Source organism: Nothobranchius furzeri, chromosome 8 (genome assembly GCF_043380555.1).
Source record: "Nothobranchius furzeri strain GRZ-AD chromosome 8, NfurGRZ-RIMD1, whole genome shotgun sequence".
NCBI classification, from domain to species: domain Eukaryota; kingdom Metazoa; phylum Chordata; class Actinopteri; order Cyprinodontiformes; family Nothobranchiidae; genus Nothobranchius; species Nothobranchius furzeri.
Window position 1 is genome coordinate 52,707,645 of NC_091748.1, and position 8,763 is coordinate 52,716,407.

Below are 8,763 nucleotides of genomic sequence, written 5' to 3' on the forward strand. Positions count from 1 at the left end.
GATTCGTGATTTGGATGAAAACGTGTAGCTCCGGTTTCGGGTCCCTGCGGCCCATCTGGGCTCAGTTGGGATCAGAAAACATCGTTCCAGTTTGCAGGGGAGAGGTCGCGGAGCTACTACTGTGCAGACTCCCACGCTCCGAGTCTATTGGTCCATTCAGCAGGTTCAGCACCACGCAGGCTGAACAGCGACACGCTCCATCAGGAGGATGCCGCTCCGCTTCTCAGCGCGGTCACTATGACACCGGTTATCCTTCTTCTCCTGCCTGAAGCCATTGTTTCATCCGTCTGTTGGAAGTCTCTGCAGCCAGCTCGTTTGTCTCCTGTCGGTTTGATCGTCGGTGTTTCCAGATCTGGATGGAGGATCTGTTTTCCACATCGGGAATGCTCGGATTCCCAGCATCTGTTTGGACGTCGAGTCGAAAGGCATGACAGACTCTGCTGATCCCGCTGCTCAGGTTTTTCCCAGCAGCTGCATCGCATCTGCAAACACCGCCGCCCGACCACCGGGTCCCCATGCTGGAGCTCCGGTGCCCGCCGGTCCCTCCGCGCTTCTTGTGACATGACAGCTCGGTGCAGAGAGAGGACTAAAGGCTGCGGGCACGGGCTGCAGAAGGAACGGATCGGATCTAAGCAGAGAGGGTTCAAGAACTGAGCTTTAAACGTAAGTTTGGATTTCCGTCCTCCAGAGTGGTCAGGGAATAAGCCCTGGTCTCACGTTCTGCTTTGGGCCTTCGGCGTGGTAACACACACCTTACCCTTACATCTGATGTACGGCCTCATAGTGCTGGTTCTGGTCGAGTCCCAGCCCGCTGCGAGGTTCCCCAGGCCTGCCAGACTCACCCGGCTGCTGCTGACCATCACTTTCACCTGCGCGGCCATGGGCTGCATCCAGAGCATAGCCTGCAACAAGTCCCGCATCAAGCGGGAGAACATCGTGGTGTCGGACCTGGTTGCCACCATAGACCACTGCCCCACCGTCATCGAGGAGAACTCCCCCATAGTGCTCCGCTACAAGACGCCCTACTTCAAAGCCTCCGCGCGGATCTCGATGCCTCCAATTTCGCGCAACGAGACCTGGGTGGTGGGCTGGATCCAGGCGTGCACACAGATGGAGTTCTACAACACCTACGGAGACATCGGCATGTGAGTTCACACCGGCTGTGTCATCTGATGTTAGAAAAGGAGGAGACGTAAATGTCTTTATTATAGCACGCTTCACTCTGAGTTAGGAGCATTTGTGCGCGCAGCAGGTTAACTGTGCTCATCAGCCTCCTTCATTCAAACGCCCACCGACAGATTCTGTTCCTGTGACTCTGGCATCTAAATAGAAAAAGCTGCTATTAGATGAGCGAAACAACATTTGCTGCACTCAGACTGAGCCCGCGGAGACATCATGTCACCCCCTTCACAGCATATGTGAGGGGGTGTTTAATCCCATGGGTGGGTGTGAGAGGATGGGGTGTCACCAGACTGGTCATAAAAGCACAACAAAGGCGAAAAGGCACCAGATTATGAGCAAAACAGCGAGATTGAAACACACTGGCAGTCTGAAACCTTCAGTGTCATGAAAGTTTGAGTTCAGGAGGAGAGGAAATGATCTGCAGGAAGAGTAGGCATTTGAGATGTTGCATTCGGTTAGCATATTCTGGTTTCTTCTTACTCATTCAGGACAGGAAAACGGACTGAAGAATCATGCAAAAAGAGATTTGGATTTATAATTTTATAATCTGACAGTATTCAGCCCCAGTGGCACCCACAGAAAATTTTCATGGGGGTAGGGTGATGGTACCAGATGGGGTCTGAGAACATTTGGGGTGACACACAGAATCAGTCCGTTGTTGTAACTCTGGGAGAGTTTAGGCTAGCTACTATGCAGTGCATTGCTCCTTCATTAATTTTCATTAAAAACCCAAATGCATCCAGCACCTTTAAGTGGTGAATGGCTTCTATTTGATATAGCACCTTCTAGAGTCCTGGGACCCCCCAAGGTGCTTTATAGCACAATCAGTCATTCACCCATTCACACACACATTCACACTCTGGTGGGGATGGGCTACACTGTAGCGACAGCTGCCCTGGGGCGCACTGACAGAGGCGCCACCGGTCCCTCTGACCACCACCAGCAGGCAAGGTGAATTAAGTGTCTTGCCCAAAGGCACAACGACAGTGACAGACTGAACGGGGCTCGAACCTGCAACTGTCCGATTACGGGGTGAGTACTTAACTCCTGTGCCACCGTCGGCCACCTCCAATTAGAGAAACACAAACATTTCTGAAAGATACACTTGAAACAGTTATTTGAACTATTATCACAACATGAATTATTTTAGATTAGTTTAATGCATGTTGCTGTCATCACAAAAACATCCATACAAATATAGATTTACACTTTTGTTTTGAAAATGATGACCAGCAGCAACCTGTATTCATTTATTTAAATTATGATCTGTTTATTTACTCGTTATTAATTTATATTTGCATACACATGTTCTAATTAAAGAGCATGCTTTTATGATTTTATGAGCTATATACCCTCAGGGGGATCCTGGAGGGTGCGTGGGAATTTGCCCAACCAGTCTACATGTGTTTTGCGGATTTGGAGAAGGCGTTTGACCGTGTCCCTCGGGGGGGGGGGGGGGGGGGGGCTGTTAGGTCCCTGTATGACCGGTGTCAGAGCTTGGTCCGCATTGCTGGCAGTAAGTCGGGCTCGTTCCCAGTGAGAGTTGGACTCCGCCAAGGCTGCCCTTTGTCACCGATTCTGTTCATAACCTTCATGGACAGGATTTCTAGGCGCAGCCAAGGTGTGTAGGGCATCTGTTTTGGTGGCCTGAGGATCAGGTCTCTGCTTTTTGCAGATGATGTGGTCCTGTTGGCTTCATCAGAACGTGATCTTCAGCTTTCACTGGAGTGGTTTGCAGCCGAGTGTGAAGCAGCTGGGATGAGAATCAGCTCCTCTAAATCTGAGACCATGGTCTTGATTCGGAAAAGGGTCGAATGCCTTCTCCGGGTCAGGGATGAGGTCCTGCCCCAAGTGGAGGAGTTTAAGTATCTCGGGGTCTTGTTCACGAGTGAGGGAAACTGGAGAGTGAGATCGATAGGTGGATTGGTGCTGCATCTGCAGTGATGCAGGCGTTGTACCGGCCTGTCGTGGTGAAGAGAGAGCTTAGTCAGAAGGCGAAGCTCTTGATTTACCGGTCGATCTACGTTCCTACCCTCACCTATGGTCATGAGCTTTGGGCAGTGACCAAAAGAACGAGAATGCGGATACAAGCGGCCGAAATGAGTTTTCTCCGAAGAGTGGCTGGGCTCTCCCTTAGAGATAGGTGGAGTAGATAAATCTCAGTGAATTCCCCCTGAATCAGTAGCTTAACCGAAACAGTTGAATAGGGAGTCACTGGCAATGCACGGGCCGTCGCGTGTCACTCTAGAACTCCCCTCCAGTTGTTGGTTCGTCTTAATGAACAGTAAGCTCGGTCATTTGGGAGGGGCTCGGAGTAGACCCGCTGCTCCTCCACATCAAGAGGAGCCAGTTGAGGTGGCTCGGGCATCTGGTCAGGATGCCTCCTGGACACCTCCCTGATGAGGTTTTCTGGGCACGTCCAACCAGGATGAGACCTAAAGGTGGACCCAGGACATGGTGGAGGGACTATGTCTCTCGCCTGGCCAGGCAACACCTTGGGATTCCCCCGGAGGAGCTGGCCCAAGTGGCTGGGGAGAGGGAAGACTGGGCCTCTCGCCTTGGGCTACTGCCCCCGCGACCCGACTCCGGATAAGCGGATGAAAATGGATGGGTGGCTTTTATGATTTGTGTGAATGTGGTTTATGACCCCCAAAGGGAGGTAGTATTTCCTTTACACAATAAATAAATAAAAATAATAATATAGAGGAGCAACACTTTGAGAAGCGGCTACTACATACAAATCAGTGTAGGTACTGATCAGAGAGGAACAGTCAGGTCAAAACACAACGCCGGGTCATGTGACTGGAACAAAGCGACTGGAGTGGACAGCCTTAATATTGACGTTCATGAGTCCAAATGCAGACGGGAAGAAACTGTTTTTGTGGCGAGAGGTTCTGGTCTGAATGGGTCTGAGCCTCCTGCCAGATGGGAGCGAGTCAAAGAGACTGTGTCCGGGGTGGGACGAGTCAGCTGTGATCTGACCTGCACACCTCAATGTCCTGGAGGGGTACAGGTCCTGTACGGAGGGGAGTTTGCAGCCAATGACCTTCTCAACAGAGCACATGACACGCTGCAGCTTCTTCATGTCCCTGGTGGTAGCTCCCACTTGAGGTCCTGGGTGATGATGGTGCTCAGGAAGCGACATGAGACCACCATCGTGATGGGAGCGTCAGACAGGGTTATGGGGGGGCAGTGGGGCTGTGTGCTTCATAAAGTCCACAACAACTTCCGTTGTCTTCTGCGCATTTAGCACCTGGTTGTTGTGGCTGCACCAGGACACCAGCGGTTCGACCTCCATTCTGTAGGCAGAATCATCCCCGTCCGAGATGAGTCTGATGACGGGGGTGTCATCTGCAAACTTGATAAGCTTGACAGACTCGTGGTTGGAGGTGCAGCTGTTGGTGCACATGGAGAAGAGCAAAGGGGAGAGAACACAGCCCTGAGGGAAATCAGTGCTGATGGTCCACAGGTCAGAGAGATTCTTCCTCAGCCTGACTTGTTGTTTCCTGTCTGTCATTAAGTCAGTGATCCACTTGCAGATGGGGTCAGGCCAGTGCATCTAGGACAGTTTGACTTTGAGGAGGTCTGGGAGGATTGTGTTGAAGGCAGAGCTGAAGTCCACAAACAGGATCCTGGTGTAGGTACCCGGGGAGTCCAGATGCTGCCGGATGAAGTGTATAGCCATGTTGATGGCATCATCTACAGACCTGTTGGCTCTGTGGGCAAACTGCAAGGGGGGCTGTGAGGGTCTTCAGGTGGGGAAGAACCAGGTGCTCAAATGACTTCATGACCACAGATGTCAGAGCCACAGGTCTGTAGTCGCTGAGTCCAGTGATCCTTGGCTTCATGGGGACAGGGACCATGGTGGAGGTCTTCAAGCAGGCAGACACATGAGATGCCTCTAGAGAGGAGTTCAAATGCCATAAAGGAGAGTTATGGATGTGGTGAAGAAGGACATGAAGTCAGGTCATGTGAGGATAGAGGATGCAGCAGATAGGACTAAATGGAGACAGATGATTCACTGTGGAGATCCCTGAAGGGTCAATTCTAAAGTGAAAGAAGAATCTATCTTCATTATAACAAAAAAAAGTATTATACATGAAAACAATGACATGGTTGGTTGTCTTTCTTCAGGTCCAGCTGGGAGCTGCCTCAGCTCAGAGAAGGTCTGGTGAGGGCCATCAGCGACTCGGACGGCGTCAGCTACCCCTGGTATGGAAACACAACAGAGACCGTCACCATCATCGGCCCCACCTCCAAGCCGTCCCGCTTCACCGTCAGCATGAATGACAACTTTTACCCCAGCGTCACCTGGGCGGTGCCGGTCAGCGAATCCAACACGCCCTTACTGACCAACATAAAAAGGGACCAGAGCTTCACCACCTGGCTGGTGGCGCTCAACACCACCACCAAGGAGAAGACACTGCTCCACACCATCAAGTGGAGGATGCGGGTGGACATTGTGGTGGACCCGTCCCTGCCTTTGGGCTCCAGAGCCAGGCTGGTGGGACGGCTGCACCAGGAGCAGCCACGGGTTCTGACCCGTATGGAGCCAATCCCTCTGAACGCCATGGGGAGACCGAACGCTAACGACGCCCAGGTCCTGATGTGGAGGCCGAGGCGAGGCCCTCCGCTTGTTGTCATACCGCCCAAGTAGAACAACGGGACCTTCTTGTTGGATGTTTTTAATCACAACACAGTGAGCCACAGATGACTGAATAGGACTCGTGTTAAATGTTGACAGCACAAATCGGTCTTACAATCCTGAGGGGCCTTAATTCCCCGCCGCTGCCTTTGATGACTCAGAAAGTGTCTCTGGTGCTGATGAACATGCAGGTGTTCAGTTCAATTCAGCACATCTGAGCCGTTTCTCTCCGATCAAATCGCCATCAGCCCTGGAGGTGTGTGATATAGCTTCTCAGGCTCAGAACGAGGGGGTCAAACCTGAACATTGGTGGTTAAAAAATAAAAGGTTTCAGCCTTCATGATGCTCTGTGGTGCATTAGGAAGTGCTGTTCAGAGGAAAAGGAAGGGTCATTTTAACTGGACGACGCGAGTGCAGGTGTTTGTGTTGACTTGTGCGTGTTTTCTTACAGGGAGCTCCGAGGTTGGCTCCACACTCGCTGCTGTGTCACACCAGACTGCCTCTCTACAACCACAGATGATCACAGCCATTCACGACTGATTGTTTTCACACATGCAAGCAACTTTTGCTTCATTCATTTTATTTCCCACACACAGTCGCTTACACAGTTCCTCTTATTTTGCCTTTTTGAGGATAGAGGTGACAGTTCATGGCCCACTGCAGCCGCTTGGTCTCATTAAATCTGACCTAAGCAGATCTGTAGGTGAAGAAGAAGCCTCAGCGGACAGTTTTACATAAAACAGCAGTATCTACACAAGAGGAGCAAGGGTAGGCGGTTCACTCAGATTACACAAAGCTCATTAGTATTTTTAGTATGAGAATGTCACAAATTGTGAGCAAAGTAAATATAAATGTATTGCGGTGATTTTGAAGAGTTTTTCATGCCAAGAAAACAAACCTGATGTTCTAAATTATTGTTTTAATTTTATATTTCACCAGCAATGTGTTTCAGCGAAGCAGGTCAGAGGATTATTCATTCGTTGTAGCTTCTGATTTTCACCTACAGCGGGGTTTCCTTTTGTGTGTTGATGTGGCACACAGCTGCTCTCAGATCAGCACTTTGATGTGCCAGTCAGGCCAGTTTAACATCTAGCTTAAATCGGAGCCATCTTTTGTTCTGATCCAATAAAAGCATTCAGCTGCAAATGTCGCTTCAGAATTTGCATCATTCGGGTTAAAATTTAGTTTTAAACTCACAGGTTGGTCCGTGTCCGGTGAGATGAAGCCTCTCGCGTCATCATCCATGCTGGTTTTTGTTCCAGGAGTTGAAAATGTGATTGGATCCTCTTAACTTGGAAGGATGCAGGATTTGCGAACAGAAATACATGTTTATCTGTTCCCTTGCAAAAGAGACGTTTCCCGTGCCGCATCGTCGAATATCTAAAAGGTTTCAGCATTTTAATGTGGTTCTGCAGCCTTTGTATGCAGAGAAACATCTGGATGCTGTAAATCTCTCAGAGATGCAGTTGATAGGATGAAATCTCACATTTATGCTGAGAATGTGCTCCACACCTTTGCTCTCAGAGTTTGGAGAGCCTTGTTTGAAGGGTCGAGCTTGCTTTTCGGGTCCCTGACCTGAAGATAAACAACCGTTGCCTTGAGATGTTAAACCAGCTACCCTTCATCTAAAACTTTTACATTTGCAGCATTTTGTTGCTTTATTTAAAAAAAAAACATACCAGGGAAACATCTTGAAATTAGGAATGAATTTCTCCAAAAACTCTGTTGATTTAGTGTTATTTTCTATTTGAATGTGGGGGTTTTGAAATGTTGTGGATTTGGTCACAGATATTTTTATGAAGGAATATTGATTCCAGCTTTAACACTTGCATCTATTTTAAGAGAACAACACGTAGAAATGCAGATATGTTAATGTAGCACAAAGAACACATCCTATGAGTATTATTGTTATTAGCCTGGCAGGACGCTAATGACGAAGCTACTTAAAACAGAATTGTCCCGCATAAAATAAATATTAACTGGTCATCTACTGCATGTTTGTTTATTACTACAGGTAACAAAATTAATTGTTTGGGTGCCTTTACTGACAAAATCTGGTTTATAAAGGCCGGAAGTTTGGCTGAAACAAAAAATGTGACTCAGGATGAAAAACCCTTTAAGGACAAACATCATCCTTTAATTTAAACGAGTAAAAATAAAAACTTAAGAGAAAAATGTTGTCAGTTCAAAGGTTGTTTTGTTTCTGAACTTCTGAGGGTTAAGATGACTGTTACATCGTTTTTATCATTACTGTTCCCATGCTGATTTTTGTTCCTGGTGCAAAACCAAACAGGCCTTCATACCTCATTTACAGCAGCAAAAACGGAACCGGCGTGTGACGAAACGCACAACGGATCAGGAAGTAAAGGGTTATCTGACAACCTCGACACAGGAGCAGCCAGTCTGACGACTTCAACTCTGACAATCAAAAATAAATTTAAAAAAGCAGCAAAGGTGACAGAAGTAAGTTATTTATTGAACGTATTGGTCAGATTATTGTGGCTTTTATATTAAAAAAAAGAAGTGGAAACTTGTTTTTCTCCTGATAAAAATAAATGAAAGTACTTGATCATGAGGTGGAGTCTAGTGTGTGTGTGTGTGTGTATACTTGTCTATACATCAAAGTGAGGACCAATGACTAGCTTTTTACCTGCAAACTGAGGACATTAGTACCAAAGTGAGGACATTTTTGCTGGTCATCACTTTTAGGTTAGGCTTAGGCACAATCCAGTCACTAAAATGAATGGTAGTCAAGGACAGTCCTCACAATGAATGCTAGATGAGAAGGTGTGTGTGTGTGTGTACTTGTCTATACATCAAAGTGAGGACCAATGACTAGCTTTTTACCTGCAAACTGAGGACATTAGTACCAAAGTGAGGACATTTTTGCTGGTCCTCACTTTTAGGTTAGGCTTAGGCACAATCCAGTCACTACA

The 8,763-nt window shown here is 48.1% G+C and overlaps 1 protein-coding gene across 1 annotated transcript; it reads left to right on the top strand.

The window, feature by feature from the left end:
• The first annotated feature begins 611 nt into the window (after positions 1-611).
• Positions 612-5,980, top strand: fam78bb (family with sequence similarity 78 member Bb). Its single transcript, XM_015971522.3, has 2 exons — positions 612-1,145; positions 5,317-5,980. Exons 1-2 carry the CDS (start codon positions 769-771, stop codon positions 5,837-5,839), a joined length of 900 nt encoding a protein of 299 aa, XP_015827008.1. The 5' UTR covers positions 612-768; the 3' UTR covers positions 5,840-5,980.
• The last annotated feature ends 2,783 nt before the right edge of the window (positions 5,981-8,763 follow it).